Source organism: Macaca nemestrina, chromosome 7 (assembly GCF_043159975.1).
Source record: "Macaca nemestrina isolate mMacNem1 chromosome 7, mMacNem.hap1, whole genome shotgun sequence".
Lineage (NCBI taxonomy): Eukaryota > Metazoa > Chordata > Mammalia > Primates > Cercopithecidae > Macaca > Macaca nemestrina.
Window position 1 is genome coordinate 73,672,673 of NC_092131.1, and position 19,911 is coordinate 73,692,583.

General features: G+C 44.8%; 1 protein-coding gene across 2 annotated transcripts in view; it reads left to right on the plus strand.

The window, feature by feature from the left end:
• The window catches only part of EAP (E2F associated phosphoprotein), a 31,605-nt gene extending 14,768 nt beyond the window's left edge, over positions 1–16,837 (plus strand). For both annotated transcript variants that reach the window (XM_071100346.1, XM_071100345.1), the window contains 2 exons: positions 2,578–2,688; positions 16,271–16,837. In XM_071100346.1, the coding sequence (XP_070956447.1) occupies positions 2,578–2,645 (68 nt within the window). In that variant the 3' untranslated portion in view covers positions 2,646–2,688; positions 16,271–16,837. The remainder of the gene's footprint in view (positions 1–2,577; positions 2,689–16,270) is intronic.
• Positions 16,838–19,911: the final 3,074 nt, after the last annotated feature.

The following is a 19,911-nucleotide window of genomic DNA, read 5'->3' on the forward strand; positions in this document are numbered from 1 at the left end:
TAGCCTCAAACTTCTGGGTTCAAGCACTCCTCCTGCTTCAGCTTCCTGAGTAGCTGTGACTGTAGGCACACACTGCCTCCCGGGTTCAAGCACTCCTCCCACCTCAGCCTTCTGAGTAGCTGGGACTATAGGCACACACCGCCTGGCTAATTAAAAATTGTTTTTTTTGGCCGGGCGCGGTGGCTCAATCCCGTAATCCCAGCACTTTGGGAGGCCGAGACGGGCGGATCACGAGGTCAGGAGATCGAGACCATCCTGGCTAACACGTTGAAACCCCGTCTCTACTAAAAAATACAAAAAACTAGCCGGGCGAGGTGGCGGGCGCCTGTAGTCCCAGCTACTCGGGAGGCTGAGGCAGGAGAATGGTCTAAACCCGGGAGGCGGAGCTTGCAGTGAGCTGAGATCCGGCCACTGCACCCCAGCCTGGGCGACAGAGCAAGACTCTGTCTCAAAAAAAAAAAAAAAAAAAAAAAAAGATTTTTTTTTTTAGTGGCGAGGTCTAGCCATATTGCCCAACGTGATCTTGAATTCCTGGCCCCAGGTGATCCTCCTGTCTTCACCTCCTGTGCTGGCATTACAGGTGTGAGCCATTGTGCCAGGCCTTTTTTTTTTTTTTTTTTTGAGATGGACTTTTGCTCTTGTTGCCCAGGCTGGAGTGCAAATGTGATCTCAGCTCACTGCAACCTCCTCCTCCCAGGTTCAAGCGATTCTTCTGTCTCAGCCTCCTGAGTAGCTGGGATTACAGGCATGTGCCACTGCGCCTGGCTAATTTTGTATTTTTAGTAGAGATGGGGTTTCTCCATGTTGGTCAGGCTTGTCTCGAACTCCTGACCTCAGATGATCCGCCCACCTCGGCCTCCCAAAGTTTTGGGATTACAGGCGTGAGCCACTGCACCCAGTCTTCTTTTTTTTAATTTAAAGACAGGGTCTTGCTCTGTTGCCCAGACTGTAGTGCAGTGATGCTATCATACCTCAATGCAGCCCTGAACTCCTGGGCTCAAATGATCCCCCTGCCTCAGTGTCCTGAGTGCATGTTTGTTTTTTTTGTTTCTAATTTAATTTTTAATAGACACGAGGTCTTGCTATGTTGCCTAGGCTGATTGATCTTAAACTCCTGGGCTCAAGCAATCCCCTCCTGCCTTGGCCTCCTTAAGTGCTGGGATTACAGGTGTGAGCCACCATGCCCAGTTTATGCTTATTTATTTTTATTTTCATTTTATTTTTTTAATTTTCTTATAGAGACAGGGTTTCACCATGTTGCTCAGGCTGGTCTCAAACTCATAGGCTCAAGTGGTCTGCCCACCTTGGCCTGGGATTACAGGTGTAATTCCAGCATGGCTCTATGCTTATTTTTGTTTTTGTTTTTTTGGGATGGAGTCTCGCTCTGTCACCCAGGCTGGAGTGCAGTGTCAAAATTTCGGCTCACTGCGACCTCCACCTCCCGGGTTCAAGCAGTTCTCTGCCTCAGCCTCCCAAGTAGCTGGGATTCTAGGCACCCGCGACCACGCCCAGTTAATTTTTGTATTTTTAGTAGAGACGGGGTTTCACCGTGTTGGCCAGGATGGTCTCAGTCTCTTGACCTCGTGATCCACCCACCTCGGCCTCCCAAAGTGTTGGGATTACAGGCGTGAGCCACCACTCCCAGCCTTGATACATTATTATTAATCAAAGTTCATAATTTAAAAAAATTTCCTTAGTTTTTATGTACTGTTCTTTTTCTGTTTGAGGATCCCATGTAGGATAGTACATTACTTTTAGTTATCATGTCTCCCTAGGCTCTTCTTGACTATGTCAGTTTCTTAGACTTTCCTTGTTTTCAGTGCCCTTAATTACTTTGAGGAGCACTAATCAGGTATGTGTAGGAGGCCCCTCTGTTGGAATTTGTCTGTTGTTTTCTCTCATAATTAGGATGGGATTATGGGTTTTTATGAGTGAGAACATAGAAGTAGAGAGCCATTTTCATCACATTGTATCAAGAGTACATACTACCAACCTGAGTTTTGTGTGTTGATGTTGACCTTATCACCTTGCTGACCAGCGTTAATGTTCTCTACTGTAAAGTTAGTCTTTACCCGCCTTACCTTACTGTACTCTTTGGAAGGAAGTCACTGTGTCCAACCCAGACTTAAGGACTAGGGAGTTATACTCCACCAATGTGAGGGAAGAGCATCTTTATAGATTATTTAGAATTCTGTGTAGGGATTTGTCTGTTCTCCCCCATTTATTTATCTATTCAGTACATTTATATTAGCATGGACTCGTGGGTATTTATTTTATACTTTGGGTTGTATTCCAATACTGCTTTATTTTGTTGCTCAGTTTGTTTCAGCTTTGGCAATTGGTGACTCGTTCAGTTGGCTCCTGTTTCCCTTTGTCATAACCACCTCACTGTTTTGTTTTTGTTTTCTTGAACATCTTTTCTGGCACTAAAAGATGCTCCTGGTTCATCTTGTGTTCCTCATTCCTAGAATTAGCCATTTCTCTGAAGAGTACTAGTTCTTTTTATTGGAAAATGACACTAGAAACCAAGATCTGGTTTTAATATGTTTTTCTCCCCACTTTCTTCTTCTGTTCTAGTTACCATGGTTTGGGACTACAGAGGTCATGTCAACAACAGCCTGTTCCAAATAGTGATGCTGTCTTGAATTGTCCTGCCTGCATGACCACACTTTGCCTTGATTGTCAAAGGTAATGGATGAAGGACACACACACACACACATTTTGTTTAAATCAGAAACAGACTTTTTTTTTTTGAAGACAGAGTCTCGCTCTGTTGCCCAGGCTGGAGTGCAGTGGCACAATCTCGCTTCACTGCAGCCTCCGCCCCGTGGGTTCAAGCGAGTCTCCTGCCTCAGCCTCCCAGGTAGCTGGGATTACAGGTGGCCACCACCATGCCTGGCTAGTTTTTGTGTGTGTGTATATCTAGATTTAGATCTATCTATATATGTAGATCTAGATCTAGATCTATATATATATTTTGTTTTGTTTTGTTTTGTTTTTTTGATATGGAGTCTCACTCTGTCGCCCAGGCTGGAGTGCAGTGGTGCAATCTCGGTTCACTGCAACCTCTGCCGCCCAGGTTCAAGTGATTCTCCTGCCTCAGCCTCCCAAGTAGCTGGGATTACAGGCGCCTGCCACTACACCCGGCTAATTTTTGTAGTTTTAGTACAGACAGGGTTTCACCATCTTGGCCAGACTGATCTTGAACTCCTGACCTTGTGATCCACCCGCCTTGGCCTCCCAAAGTGCTGGGATTACTTAGGTGTGAGCTACCACAGCCAGCCTTATTTTTGTATTTTTAGTAGAGACAGGGTCACACCGTGTTGGCCAGGTTAGTCTCGAACTCCTGACTTCAAGTGATCTGCCCACCTTGGTCTCCCAAAGGGTTGGAATTACAGGCGTGAGCCACTGCGCCCACCCCAGAAACAGATGGGTACTCAGGAATTCTGATAAGGTTCTGTACTTATATTCTTGGTGCTGTGTGATTAATCTTTATACAATTAATTTTGGTTATATATAGTTCTATTAAAAGTAGCTTTTATACTTTTAAAGCTGGGCACAGTGACTCATGCCTGTAATCCCAGTACTATGGGAGGCTGACGCGATCACTTGAGCCCAGGAGTTTGAGACCAGCCTAGGCAACATAGTGATACCTCATCTCTACAAAAAATAAAAAATAAAAAAAATTAGCTCAGTATAGTGATGTATGCCTGTAGACCCAGCTACTCGATAGGCTGAGGTTAGAGGATGGCTTGAGCTCAGGAATTCAAGACTGCAGTGGGCTATGACCATTGCACTCCAGCCTGGGCAACAAAACAAAGGTGAGATCCCCATCTCTAAAAAAAAAAAAAAAAAAAAAAAAAAAAAAAAAAAAAAAAAAGGTTCTTTTTTTTTTTTTTTTTTTGAGACGGAGTCTCGCTCTGTCGCCCAGGCTGGAGTGCAGTGACCGGATCTCGGCTCACTGCAAGCTCCGCCTCCCGGGTTTACGCCATTCTCCTGCCTCAGCCTCCCGAGTAGCTGGGACTACAGGCGCCCGCCACCTCACCCGGCTAGTTTTTTTGTACTTTTTAGTAGAGACGGGGTTTCACCGTGTTCGCCAGGATGGTCTCGATCTCCTGACCTCGTGATCTGCCCGTCTCGGCCTCCCAAAGTGCTGGGATTACAGGCTTGAGCCACCGCGCCCGGCCAAAAAAAGGTTCTTTTCTAGTGCAAAATAGCAGCATAGAAGCAAACTGGCTTTCCTTCCACCTGCAGAATACCAAAACCAAATATACAGCACTGAAGCTATCACCACCAGTATCCCAGATCGCAGTATAAGGAGGAGACAGGGCCGGGCGCGGTGGCTCAAGCCTGTAATCCCAGCACTTTGGGAGGCCGAGACGGGCGGATCACAAGGTCAGGAGATCGAGACCATCCTGGCTAACACGGCGAAACCCCGTCTCTACTAAAAACACAAAAAATTAGCCGGGCGAGGTGGCGGCGCCTGTGGTCCCAGCTACTCGGGAGGCTGAGGCAGGAGAATGGCGGGAACCCGGGAGGCGGAGCTTGCAGTGAGCTGAGATCTGGCCACTGCACTCCAGCCTGGGCGACAGAGCGAGACTCCGTCTCAAAAAAAAAAAAAAAAAAGGAGGAGACAGTTTCCAGGGCCACGGAGAAGTGAAAAAAACTTAAAGCAGACAGTAAGAGAATTGTTCTTCCATATCTGCTTATCCTTCTCCACAATCTGCCTGGCACCAAGTGAGCAGAAAAATTCCCCTGAGCTCAAGATTTTTACATTAGAAAAAGTGAGATTGAAGTGTACAATCAGCTTCTTTACCTTTTTGAGTTCTCTAGTAAGAGATTTGTCCCTGCCTCAACCCATACGAAGCACTGAGAGTGGCTGAAGGAAAAAATATCACTGAGGATAGCCAGAGACAAAGAAGGATATAGGCAGAGACAAAGCCAGGTCCCAAGTGTGAACCCTTAGCCAGCATTCCCATCCTACTAGGATATCCCTGTCCTCTTTGGGACCCACCCGCGGCTTCATTTGGAACAGGCAGCACTCTCAGTGTTTACTAGAACTGTGGCTTAAAGTGCCATCTAGTGCCAAAAAGGAAGCAGTGACATAGTGGGAAGAAAGAAGAAAGAATATCAACATGCAAATTGCAAATTACAAAGTATCTCTAGGTAAACATAACTAATAACCAAAAAAAGCCAAGCAGAGAAGACTGGAATAAATAATCCTTCAATACAAAGACATACATTTACATCCACAAGACACAGTAGCAAATGGAACCATGACCTCTTCAAATGGATAAAACAAGGAATCAGTGACTGACCCCAACAATACTATGATGTGTGAACTCTCTGACCAAGAATTCTAAATAGCAGTTTTAAGAAAATTCTCCAAGACAGCCCAGACAATTCAGAAATTTATCAGAGAAATTTAACAAAGAGATCAAAATAATTAAGAAATTATGGGCACAGTGGCTCATATCTGTAATCCCAGTACTTTGGGAGGCCAAGGTAGGAGGATGGCTTGAGGCCAGGAGTTTTGAGACCAGTCTGGGCAACATAGTAAGACTCTGTCTCTACAGAAAATGAAAAAACTTAGTTGGTGTGTTGGCATACGCTTACAGACCCAGCTACTTTGGAGGCTGAGGTGGGAAGATCACTTGAGCCCAGGAAGTCGAGGCTGCAGTGAGTCATGATTGTGCCACTATATTCCAGAATGGGTGGCAGAGTCAGACTCTGTCTCTAAAAGAAGAACAAAATAAAATACAACAGATATCTGGGAACTCGGACGGGCGCAGGGGCTCATGCCTGTAATCCCAGCACTTTGGGAGACTGAGGCGGGCCAATCACGAGGTCAGAAGATTGAGACCATTCTGGCTAACACGATGAAACCCCCTCTCTGCTAAAAATAAAAAAAATTAGCTGGGCATGGTGGCAAGCGCCTATCATCCCAGCTACTCGGGAGACTGAGGCAGGAGAATCGCTTGAACCCAGGAGGCAGAGGTTGCAGTGAGCCGAGATCATGCCACTGCACTCCAGCCTGGGCGATGGAGCGAGACTCCATCTCAAGAAGAAAAAAAGAAATCTGGGAACTCTGAGAAATACATTTGCTGAACTAAAAAATTCATTAGAGGCGCTCAATAGCAGAAAGGATCAACAAAAGAAAGAATCAGTGAGCTTAAAGATACACTGTTTGAAAATGCACAGAGGAGAAAGAAAAGGAATGAAGATCTCCTACAAGATATAAAATATTACCTCAAAAGATTAAATCTAAGAATTGGTACTCAAGAGGGAGTAGAGCAAAAGCAAGCGGTAGAAAGCTTATTCAAAAAAATAATAGCAGTAGCTGGGAATGGTGGCTGACACTTGTAATCCCAGCACTCTGGGAAGCGGAGGTGGGTGATCACCTGAGGTCAGCAGTTCAAGACCAGCCTGGCCAACATGGTAAAACCCTGTCTCTACTAAAAATGTAAACAAATTAGCTGGGCGGGGTGGTGCATGCCTGTAATCCAAGGTACTTGGGAGGCTGTGGCAGGAGAATCGCTTGAACCCAGGAGTCAGAGGTTGCAGTGAGCTGAGATCACACCATTGCACTACAGCCTGGGCAACAAGAGCAAAACTTGGTCTCAAAAATAATAATTATAATAATAATAGCAGAAAATGTCCCAAAACTTAAGAAGAAGATATTTATGGCCAGAGAACACCAAACACATTTGACCCAAATAAAACCACCCCCAGGCATATAACAATAAAATAATAAAACTGTCCAAAGGTTATGGACAAAGAGAGGATCTTGAAAGGAGCAAGAGAAATGAAGCAAATAACATAAAATAGCTACAGTTCATCTGGCAACAGACTTCTCAATGGAAACTATACAGATCAGGAGGGAGTAGAATGAAAAAAAAAAAATGCCAGGCTGGGTGTGGTGGCTCATGCCTGTAATCCAAACGCTTTGGGAGGCTGAAGCGGGTGCATCACTTGAGGCCAGGAGTTTGAGACAAGCCTGGCCAACATGATGAAACCCCTCTCCACTAAAAATATTTAACAATTAGCTGAGCGTGGTGGGATTTGCCTATAATCCCGGCTGTTTGGGAGGCTGTGGCACGAGAATTGTTTGAACCTGAGAGGCACAGGTTGCGGTGAGCTGAGATTGCACCACTGCATTCCAGCCTGGCAGACAGAGTGAGACCCTGTCTCAGAAATAAAGGACTGGGCATGGTGGCTCACGCCTGTAATCCTAGCACTTTGGGAGACAGGGGCGGGTGGATCACCTGAGGTCAGGAGTTCAAGACCAGCCTGGCCAACATGGTGAAACTCCGTCTCTACTAAAAATACAAAAATTAGCTGAGTGTGGTGGCACGTGCCTGTAATCCCAGCTACTGGGGAGGCTGAGGCAGGACAATTGCTTGAACCAAGGAGGTGGAGGTCGCCGTGAGCCAAGATGACGCCACTTCACTCCAGCGTGAGTGACAGAGTGAGACCCTGTCTCAAAAAAAAAAGAAAAAATAGAGAAAAGAAAGAACTGGGCCAGGCATGGTGGCTCATGCCTGTAATCCCAGCACTTTGGGAGGCTGAGGCAGGTGAATCACCTGTGGTCAGAAGTTTGAGACCAGCCTGGCCAACACGGTAAAACCCCATCTCTACTAAAAATATAAAAAATTAGCTGGGCATGGTGGCAGACACCTGTAATCCCAGCTACTCAGCAGTCTGAGGCAGGAGAATCACTTGAACCAGGGAGGTGGAGGTTGCAATGAGCCAAGATTGCGCCACTGTACTTCAGCCTGGGCAACAAGGGTGAAACTCTGTTTCTTTTTTTTTTTTTTTTTTTTTTTTTTGAGACGGAGTCTCGCTCTGTCGCCCAGCCCAGGCTGGAGTGCAGTGGTGCGATCTCGGCTCACTGCAAGCTCCGCCTCCCGGGTTCACGCCATTCTCCTGCCTCAGCCTCCCGAGTAGCCGGGACTACAGGCGCCCACAACCGCGCCCGGCTAATTTTTTGTAATTTTTAGTAGAGACGGGGTTTCACCGTGGTCTCGATCTCCTGACCTTGTGATCCGCCCGCCTCGGCCTCCCAAAGTGCTGGGATTACAGGCGTGAGCCACCGCGCCCGGCCGAAACTCTGTTTCAACATTAAAAAGAAAAAAGAAAAGAAAAGAAACTTGTTATATCTGTAAGATTTTTTTTGTGAGCTTCATGATAACCATAATGCAAAAACCTATAATAGATTCACCAAACTCAAAAAGCAATGGATTAAAACATACTACCAGAGAAAATCACTTAATCACAAAGGAAGACAGTAAGGAAGGGAAGAGTTACAAAACAACCAGAAAATAAGTAGCAAAATGCCAGTAGTTGTATTAGTCTGCTCTTGCACTGCTATAAGGAAATAACCAAGACTGGATAATTTACAAAGAAAGAGGTTTAATTGGCTCACAGTTTCACAGGCTGTATAGGAAGCATGGCTGAGGAGGCCTCAGGAATTTTTTTTTTTTTTTTTTTTTTTTTTTTTTTTTTTTTTTTTTTTTTTTGAGAGGGAGTCTTGCTTGTTACTCAGACTGGAGTGCAGTGGCACAATCTTGGCTCACTGCAACCTCCACCACCCAGGTTCACGCAATTCTCCTGTCTCAGCCTCCCAAGTAGTTGGGACTACAGGCACACGCCACCACTCCTGGCTAATTTTTGTATTTTTAGTAGAGATGGGGTTTCACCATATTGGTCAGGCTGGTCTTGAACTCCTGACCTCAGGTGATCCACCTGCCTTGACCTCCCAAAGTGCTGGGATTATAGGTGTGAGCCAGCACGCCTGGCCAGGAATCTTTTAATGATGGCAGAAGGCAAAGGAGAAGCAGGCAGAGCAGGAGGAAGAGAGACAGGGAAGGTGCCACATACTTTTAAAAAATCAAATCTTGTGAGTACTCACTATCACAAGAGCAGCACGAGGGGAAATCTGCCCCCAAGATCTAGTCACCTCCCATCAGGTCCTACCTCCAATGTTGGAGATTACAATTTGACATGAGACTGGGGTAGGGACACAAACCCAAGCCATATCAGTAGCAAATCCTTACTTATCAGTAATAACACAATGTGAATGGACTCACTTCTCCAAATAAAAGGCAGACAGTGGCTGAATGGATCAAGAAACAAGACTCAACTGTATACTGCCTAGAAGAAACTTACTTCACTTGTAAGGACACATGGACTGAACATGAATGGGAAAAGATATTTCATGCAACTGGAAACCAGTATAGGAATAGCTGTCCTTAAAACAGACTATAAATCAAGGACTGTAAAAAGGAAACAAAGAAGTTTACTATATAAAGGGGTCAATTCAGCCAGAGGAATTTATATAACAGTATAAATATCTATGCAGCCAACATTGGAACTCCCAGGTACATAAACATTAATAGATCCAAAGGGGCCGGGCACAGTGGCTCGCGCCTGTAATCCCAACACTTTGGGAGGCTGAGGTGGGAGGATTACCTGAGGTCAGGAGTTGAAGACCAGCCTGGCCAACATGGTGAAACCCCATGTCCAAAAAATGCCAAAATTAGCTGGGCATGATGGTAGGTGCCTGTAAGCCAGCTACTCAGGAGGCTGAGGCAGGAGAATCGCTTGAAGCTGGGAGGTGGAGGTTGCAGTGAGCCAAGATTGTGCTATTGCACTGCAGCCTGAGTGACAGAGTGAGACTCCATCTCAAAAAAAAAAAAATCTGAAGGGAGAGACACAATACAGTATTAGTATTGCAATACAATAATAGTAGGGGACTTCAACACCCCACTGTCAGTAATGGACGGATCATCCAGATAGAAAACCATAAAGAAACATCAGAGTTAAACTACACAGTAGACCAAAGAAGCCCAACTGACATTTACAGAACGTTTCACCCAAATAATCTAATGATATACCTCAAAGAACTAGAAAAGCGGGACAGACCAAATCCAACGTTAATAGAGGGAAAGAGGCTGGGCATGGTGGCTCACACCTGTAATCCCAGCACTTTGGGAGGCTAAAGCAGGTGGATCACGAGGTCAGGAGTTTGAGACCAGCCTGACCAACCTGGTGAAACCCTGTCTCTACTAAAAATACAAAAATGAGCTGGGTGTGGTGGCATGCACCTGTAATCCCAGCTACTCAGGAGGCTGAGGCAGGAGAATCGCTTGAACCCGGGAGGCAGAGGTTGCAGTGAGCCAAGATCACACCATTGCACTCCAGCCTGGGCAACAGAGCGGACTCCATCTCAAAAAATAAATAAAAGGAAAGAAATAATAAAGATCAAGGCAGGGCCGGGCGCGGTGGCTCAAGCCTGTAATCCCAGCACTTTGGGAGGCCGAGACGGGTGGATCACGAGGTCAGGAGATCGAGACCATCCTGGCTAACACGGTGAAACCCCGTCTCTACTAAAAAATACAAAAAACTAGCCGGGCGAGGTGGCGGGCGCCTGTAGTCCCAGCTACTCCGGAGGCTGAGGCAGGAGAATGGCGTGAACCCGGGAGGCGGAGCTTGCAGTGAGCTGAGATCTCGCCACTGTACTCCAGCCTGGGTGACAGAGCGAGACTCTGTCTCAAAAAAAAAAAAAAAAAGAAAGAAAAAGAAAAAGATCAAGGCAGGAATGAATGAAATTGAGACCCCAGGAAACCCAAACAAACAAGCCAGAAGATTAATGAAATTAAAAGTTGACAAATTTAAAAGATACAATTGACAAACCTCTTAGACTAAGAAAAAAAGAGAAAAGGCCCAAATAAATTAGAAACAGAAGAGAAGGCATAACACCTGAGACCACAGAAATACAAGGAATCAGGCTAGGCGCGGTGGCTCATGCCTGTAATCCCAGCACTTTGGGAGGCCGAGGTGGACAGATTACCTGAAGTCAGGAGTTCGAGACCAAACTGACCAACATAGTGAAACCCTGTCTCTACTAAAAAACACAAAATTAGCCAGGCATGGTGGTGCATTCCTGTAATCCCAGCTACTTGTGAGGCTGAGGCAGGAGAATCACTTGAACCCAGGGGGCAGAGGTTGTGGTGAGCTGAGATCACACCATTGCACACCAGCTTGGACAAGAGTGAAACTCCATCTAAAAAGAAAAAGAAATACAATTGGCCAGGTGTGGTGGCGCACACCTGTAATCCCAGCACTTTGGGAGGCCAACGTGGGCGGATCACGAGGTCAGAGATTGAGACCATCCTGGCTAACACGGTGAAATCCCATCTCTAATAAAAATACAAAAAAATTAGCCAGGCATGGTGGCAGGTGCCTATAGTCTCAGCTACGTGGGAGACTGAGGCAGGAGAATGGTGTGAACCTGGGAGGTGGAGCTTGCAGTGAGCCGAGATTGCACCAGTGCACTCCAGCCTGGGCGACAGAGCGAGACTCTGTCTCAAAAAAAAAAGAAATACAAAGAATCGTTAGACACCATTACAAACAATTATATGCCAACAAATTAGAAAACCTAGAAGTGAATAAATTCCTGAACACATACAGCCTACCAAGATTGAACCATGAAGAAATAGAAAAACTCAACAAACCAATATTGAGTAATGAGATCAAAGCCATAGTAAAAAGCCCCTTATCAAAAAAAAAAAAAAAGAAAAAAGCCCAGTACCTGATGGCTTAAAGAGCTAATACCAATTTTACTCAAACTTCAAAAAAAAAAAAAAAAAAAATTGAGCAAAATATTGGAATACACATTTCTCAAAAGAAGACATAGAAATGGCCAACAAGTATATGAAAAAATGTTCAACATCACTAATCATGGATGGAAATGGACATCATGGAAATGGAAATCAAAATCACAATGAGATATCTCACCCTGTTTAGAATGGCTTTTATAAAAAAGACAGGGAATGTGGGATGCTGGTGAGGATGCAGAGAAAGGGGAACCCTTGAACACTGTTGGTGGGAATGTAAATTAGTATAGCCACTATGGAAAACTATGGAAGTTCCTCAAAAAACTAAAAATAGAACTACCATATGATCCAGCAATTCTGCTACTGGGTATATATCCAAAAGAAAGGAAATCAATATATCAAAGCAATATCTGTACTCTCATGTTTATTGTAGCACTAGTTACAATAGCCAAAATATCTACCTAAGTGCCTATTGATCAGCAGGATGAATTATAGTTTAAAATAATCTATTGTAGAAAAAATTATTGTATATTTCACAATAGCTAGAAGAGAATAATTCAAATGTTTCTGGCATAAAGAAAAGATAAATATTGGCTGGGCATGATGGCTCATGCCTGTAATCCCAGCACTTTGGGAGGCTGAGGCGGGCGGATCACCTGAGGTCAGGAATTCAACACCAGCCTGGCCAACATGATGAAACCCTGTCTCTACTAAAAATACAAAAATTAACCGGGCATAGTAGCACGTGCCTGTAATCCCAGCTATTCAGGAGGCTGAGGCAGGAGAATCGCTTGAACCTGAGAGGTGGAGGTTGCAGTGAGCTGAGATCACAACATTGCACCCCAGTCTGGGTAAGAGTGAGACTGTCTTAAAAAATAATAAATAAATAAATATTTAAGGTGATAGATCTCTCAATTATACTGATTTGATCTTTACAAATTATATGAATATGTTAAATTATCACATGTACCCCCTGAAAATATGTGCATCTATGATATAGCGATAAAAATTTTTATTTAAAAAGTAGCTTTGCTAATAAAGCACTTGCCAGTGCTAATAAGGATTCGGTGAAACTGCGTATGTGTTGTGCAATGATGTAATACCTTAAAAGAAAAACTATATCTCTACTCACAGCACTTCTGATACCAAATGTGTGGAGCTTCCGCCCCCCCCCATATCAAACAATTTTCAATTTTCTGTGGACATGGAGTGTCCTGCAATATAATTCGGACACTACCTGGAGTTAGTGCAGAACCCACAGGTTGAGATCAGTCTTATTAAGACTGCCTCCACCACTTCAGATGCCATTGCAAGTAGGAGGTCCCTAGGTTACCCATGCCTTTTATCCAATTGGCCTGTAAATTAGGGGTTCCTTTTTTTTTTTTTTTTTTTTTTTGAGACAGGGTCTCACTCTGTCACCCAGGCTGGAGTACAGTGGCACCGTCTCTGCTCACTGCAACCTCCGCCGCCCAGGTTCAAGCGATTCTCGTGCCTCAGCTTCTCAAGTAGCTGGGACTACAGGCGTGCGCCACCATACTCCGTTAATTTTTGTATTTTTAGTACAGATGGGGTTTCACCATATTGGCCAGGCTGGTTTCAAACTCCTGGTCTCAAGCTATCTGTCCACCTCGGCCTCCCAAAGTGCTGGGATTATAGGCATGATTTTTTTCTTCTATTAGTAGCCTTATAAGTGGCTGTCTTAGTACATCTTTTGAATCAAGTTAACTGAAAATAAATAATGATATGGGTGGTCGATTTGTTCTAGGAACTAATGAGTAACCATTTGTGGTTTATTCTTATTACCTGGCTTGAGGTTTGTGATGATTTGTAACAATTTTTTACTGTACATATGAGCCTTAAGCATTTTGCATATAAGTTAACAAAGACTTTGTTTATGAGATGAGGTCTTTGTACTTAAGTTGCCTCTCTTCCAATTAAACCATAACACGGGGTTCCTATATTCAAAAGTTTCTTCATGATCTAATTGGCCCTGGTGAAAATTACGTTCCATATTAATGCAAGGTTCTAATACAATGGAGTAATTTTTTTTTTAATGAAAATTTTATTTAAAGTTTGGGGAAATGATTTAAGACTTCTAAGAGTGTTCTTTTTTTTTTGAGCTGGAGTCTCATTCTGTCACCCAGGCTGGAGTGCCGTGGTGCAATCTCGGCTCACTGCAACCTCCACCTCCCAGGTTCAAACGATTCTCCTGCCTCAGCCTCCTGAGTAGCTGGGATTACAGGCATGTGACATCATGCCTGGCTACTTTTTGTATTTTTAGTAGCGACGGGGTTTCACCATGTTGGTCAGGCTGGTCTTGAATTCCTGACCTCGTGTTCCGCCCGCTTCGGCCTCCCAAAGTGCTGGGATTACAGGCGTGAGCCACTGCACCCGGCCTTCACCAGTGAGTGTTCTTTAAGAAAATAGTTTAGGTTGGGCGTGGTGGCTCACACCTGTAATCCCAGCACTTTGGGAGGCTAAGGTAGGAGGATCGCTTGAGGCCAGGAGTTCGAGACCAGCTTGGGCAACATAGGGAGACCCCCCCACACACACACACAAAAGAAAAAATTAGCCACACATGGTGGTGTATTCCTGTAGTCTTAGCTAATTGAGAAGCTGGAGTGGGAGGCTTACTTGACCCTGTGAGGTAGAGGCTGCAGTAAGTCATGATTGTGCCACTGCACTGCAGCACTCTTGCTCTGGGCAAGAGAGTAAGACCTTGTCTCAAAAAAAAAAAAAGGGGGCCGGGCGCGGTGGCTCAAGCCTGTAATCCCAGCACTTTGGGAGGCCGAGACGGGCGGATCACGAGGTCAGGAGATCGAGACCATCCTGGCTAACCCCGTGAAACCCCGTCTCTACTAAAAAATAGAAAAAACTAGCCGGGCGAGGTGGCGGGCACCTGCAGTCCCAGCTACTCAGGGAGGCTGAGGCAGGAGAATGGCGTAAACCCGGGAGGCGGAGCTTGCAGTGAGCTGAGATCCGGCCACTGCACTCCAGCCTGGGCGACAGAGCGAGACTCTGTCTCAAAAAAAAAAAAAAAAAAAAGAAAGTTTAGAAAAAATTATTTGTTCTGATGCACAAGGGATACAGAGAAAGGGAAAAATATATATTAATGTGATAAGGGATTCTTAGAGATCTGAGACAGATAAAGTCATGCAAGCAGTTACAGTTAATACAAGAAACTAGAACTATTTATGTTTGAAGATATTTTTTGAAAGGTTAGATTATTTTTCCCTGAGAAGTGCCCACTTGCACATTCTTACTTCCTGGTGGTTTTGATGGTAGTGAAGGTGAAGGTTAATATTTGGAGCTAGTGAGTGCACAGTTTGAGCTCACTGTTTTTAGCCAGATAGGTATTTTTGTTACATGAGGTCTAAGGGAAAAAAAAAAAAAAACTTACTAAGTGGGAAAATAAGTAGGAAAATATTACATATATGAGGTGAACAAAGTCGGGGGATGGTTTCTGGATGAAATTGTTCTACCTTGGATCATCAAGCATTAGTTAGATTCTCATAAGGAGCACGCAACTTAGATCCCTCGCATGCGCAGTTCACGATAGGGTTCACACTTATAAGAATGCAATGCTGCCGCTGCTCTGACAGGAGGCAGAGCTCAGTTGGCAATGCTTGCTTGCCCACTGCTCACTTCCTGCTGTGCTGCCCAGTTCCTAACAGGCCACAGGCTGGTACTGGTCTGTGGCCCGGGCTTTGGGGACCCCTACGTTAGACTGATCAAATATATAATAGCTAAGAGTAGACATTATAAAGTCAGAAGCTCCTTAAGCTTTTAAACCTGTAGCTTTTACTAAAATGTTGATCACAATGGCGCCATCTAAAATGAGAAGAGGGCAGAGTCTCAGGCCACAATGTGAAAAGACAGTAGTCAAAGATTAGTGCACATTACCTGGCAAGTTTCCAACAACTTTTTTCTAAGTTTAAAGAGCAAATAAATTTTTTTTCCCTTGAGATAAAAGTTACTTCCAAAAAGCAGAAGGAAAGAGACACATTTCTTCTTTATACTGTTATATACTAAAATGTTTCTTCTGCCTGGTGCAGTGGCTTGTGCCTGTAATACCAGCTACTAGGGAGGCTGAGGCAGGAGGGTCACTTGAGGCTAGGAGTTCAAGGCTGCAGTGAGCTGTGTTCACAAGTTTTAATTATTCTTAAAACAACTGTTTAAAATTTCTTTAAACTTGCTTCTTTATTCCTCTGTCTTTACTTTGGTTGGTATTTCAGTTAAGTTTTTGGTGTTCTCAAATTTTATCTAAATGGATAAACTATTAACATAGAACATAAACCCCAATTCGGCCGGGCGCGGTGGCTCAAGCCTGTAATCCCAGCACTTTGGGAGGCCGAGGCGGGCGGATCACGAGGTCAGGAGATCGAGGCCATCCTGGCTAACACGGTGAAACCCCGTCTCTACTAAAAAATACAAAAAACTAGCCGGGCGAGGTGGCGGCGCCTGTAGTCCCAGCTACTCGGGAGGCTGAGGCAGGAGAATGGCGTAAACCCGGGAGGCGGAGCTTGCAGTGAGCTGAGATCCGGCCACCGCACTCCAGCCTGGGCGACAGAGCCAGACTCCGTCTCAAAAAAATTAAAAAATTAAAAAAAAAAGAACATAAACCCCAATTCTTCATTTCATTTTTCTCTTAGGCATGAATCGTACAAAACTCAATATAGAGCAATGTTTGTGATGAATTGTTCTATTAACAAAGAGGAGGTTCTAAGATATAAAGCCTCAGAGAACAGGAAGAAAAGGCGAGGCCATAAGAAGATGAGGTCTAACCAGGAAGATGCTGCCGAGAAGGCAGAGACAGATGTGGAAGAAATCTATCACCCAGTCATGTGCACTGAATGTTCCACTGAAGTGGCAGTCTATGACAAGGATGAAGTCTTTCATTTTTTCAATGTTTTAGCAAGCCATTCCTAAACAGCCCAACTGGCATTTAATTACCCAATACTGTATATAAGGCAAATATGGACAGTTACTTTCCTCCTGCCTGTTCATAAGTGACACTGAGGAAGCAGTGTTTCTCTTTATAAAGAAGAATAGTTGTCAGCCTTCATTCATCTCTTACATCTCTCACCCTCTCCTTTTCTTTTTTCCTTTGATTTTCCCCCCTTATTGATGAGACTGATTCATTCTGTTTTTGATGAACATTTGGAAATGGGGGGCTTTTTGTTAAGGCTCTTTAGAATTAAAATGTTATGGAATTATAAGCAATCTTTGTTTCTGAGTATTATTTTTACTTTGGATGTAGCTTTGATGTAATTAAACTGGAAACTCTTTCCTGAATTGTCTGTATTGTTTTTGCTAAGATGTATCTTTATTCACCTCCACCCCACAGGATGGAATGACAATATTTAGTAACTGTTACAATTGTGTGGAGTAAGCCACTAGCCTTGGCTCCTGCCTGTAATCCCAGCACTTTGGGAGGTCAAGGGGGTGGATCAGGAGTTTAGGAGTTTGAGACCAGCCTGGCCAACATGGTGAAACCCTGTCGGTCTCTACTAAAAATAGAAAAATCAACTGGGCATGGTGGTACGCACCTGTAATTCCAGCTACTCAGGAGGCTGAGGCAGGAGAATTGCTTGAACCTGGGAGCCAGAGGTTGCAGTGAGCTGAGATCGTGCCACTGTACTCCAGCCTGGGTGACAGAGTAAGACTTTGTCTCAAAACAAACAACAAAGAAACAAACAATTGCATGGAGTAGGTACTGTCAGATACTTTAAGAAATAAAGGTCCTTCTCTGAAAAAAGAGGACACTTACCAGTATTCTAAACTTAATGAATGCATATTTTAAAATATAAATTTATGGTGAGTTTAACTAGACTTAAACATTCTGGCGGGGCACGGTGGCTCACCACTGTAATCCCAGCACTTTGGGAGACATAGGTGGGCTGATCGCTTGAGGTCAGGAGTTCCAGGGCGGCCTGGCTAACATGGTGAAACCCCATTTCTACTAAATATACAAAAATTAGCCAGGCCTGGTGGTGGGCACCAGTAATCCCAGCTACTTAGGAGACTGAGGCAGGATGATCACTTGAACCTGGGGGGCAGAGGTTGCAAGGAGCCGAGATTGTGCCACTTCATTCCCACGTGGGTAACAGACGAAGACTCCGTCTCAAAAAAAAAAATTCTGCTGCCACCTCTTGTGCCTACTATTTATTCTGTTGCAAACAACCAAGATATAATTTTTTTAGGTATTAATATAAAAACCATCAGTGGCAGCTTGAGGGGAAATTGCATTGTAGGCATCTGTGTATTTTATTTTCAGTCTTTAAAAAAATGATATGGCCGAATGCAGTGGCTCATGACTATAATTCCAGCACTTTGGGAGGCTGAGGAAGGAGGATCGCTCGAGCCCAGGAGTTCAAGACCAGCCTGGGCAACATGGCAAGACCCTGTCTCTAAAAAAAAAAAAAAAAAAATTAAAAATTAGCTAAACGTGGTGGTGTCTGCCTATAGTCTCAGCTACTTGGGAGGCTGAGGTGGGAGGATCACTTGAGCTTGGGAGACGAAGGCTGAATTGAGCTTTGATCATGCCACCGCATTCTAGCCTGGGTAACAGATTGAGGCCCTCTCTTAGAAATAAAAGAATGATTTGGCCGGGCGCGGTGGCTCAAGCCTGTAATCCCAGCACTTTGGGAGGCCGAGACGGGCGGATCACAAGGTCAGCAGATCGAGACCATCCTGGCTAACACGGTGAAACCCCGTCTCTACTAAAAAAAAATACAAAAACCTAGCCGGGCGAGGCGGCGGGCGCCTGTAGTCCCAGCTACTCGGGAGGCTGAGGCAGGAGAATGGCGTGAACCCGGGAGGCGGAGCTTGCAGTGAGCTGAGATCCGGCCACTGCACTCCAGTCTGGGCGACAAAGCGAGACTCTGTCTCAAAAAAAAAAAAAAAAAAAAAAAAAGAAATAAAAGAATGATATGATTTGGGCTGTTTCTTTCTTTCTTTCTCTTTTTTTCTAGACAGAGTCTCGCTCTGTCACCCAGGCTGGAGTGCAGTGGCGCGATCTCGGCTCACTGCAACCTACGCCTCCCAGGTTCAAGTGATTATCCTGCCTCACTCTCCCGAATAACTGGTACTACAGGCACGTGCCACCACGTCCGGCTAATTTTTTATATTTTTAGGAGAGGCAGGGTTTCACCGTGTTAGCCAGGATAGTCTCGATCTCCTGACCTCGTGATCCACCTGCTTTGGCCTCCCAAAGTGCTGGGATTATAGATGTGAGCCACTGCACCTGGCCCTTTTTTTTTTTTTTTTTTTTTTTTTTTTTTTTGAGACAGAGTCTCGATCTGTCGCCCAGGCTGGAGTGCAGTGGTCTGATCTCAACTCTCAGCTCACTGCAACCTCCACCTCCTGGGTAGCTGGGACACCTGGCTAATTTTTGTATTTTTAGTAGAGATGGGGTTTCACCATGTTGGCCAGGCTGGTCTTGAACTCCTGGCCCCAAGTGATCCACCTGCCTCGGCCTACCAAAGTGCTGAGATTACAGGCAGGACAGCACTTGGCCTCTATTTTTTTATTTTGTTTATTTATTTATTTATATTTTTTAAGATAGAGTTTTGCTCTTGTGGCCCAGGCTGGAGTGCAAAGGCGTGATCTCAGCTCACTGCAACCTCTGCCTCCTGGGTTCAAGTGATTCTCCTGCCTCAGCCTCTCAAGTTGCTGAGATTACAGGTATGCACCACACCACCGAGCTTATTTTGTATTTTTAGTGGAGATGGGGTTTCACCATGTTGGCCATGTTGGTCTGGAACTCCTGACCTCAGATGATTCACCTGCCTTGGCCTCCCAAAATGCTGGGATTACAGGCATGAGCCACCGTGCCCAGGCTATTTTTATTTTTTATACATTCTTTAAATGTTTCCATTTATAGCCAGGTGATACATTGCAGAATAGCACTTCCAGTCTATTCCTTGTAATCTGTGTTTGCCATATCGTACTTTGAAAGAGCTCCTGTATTACCGTCATTGCAAACCTTACTTCCTTTCCAGGTACCCGCCCAACAACCACCCCTCCATCGCACCCTCATCCCACTTCTACTGGAAATTTCTCAGTGGTTTTACACATAAACATCACTTTGGACTAGAACAGTGGTTCATGCCTATAATCATAGCACTTTGGGAGGCTGAGGCAGGAGGATCCCTTGAGCCCAGGAGTTTGAGGCCAGCCTGGTTAACAGGGAGACCCTATCTCTATATAGTACAAACACAAATAAAAAAAATCACCTGGGCCGGGCGCAGTGGCTCACGCCTGTAATCCCAGCACTTTGGGAGGCCGAGGT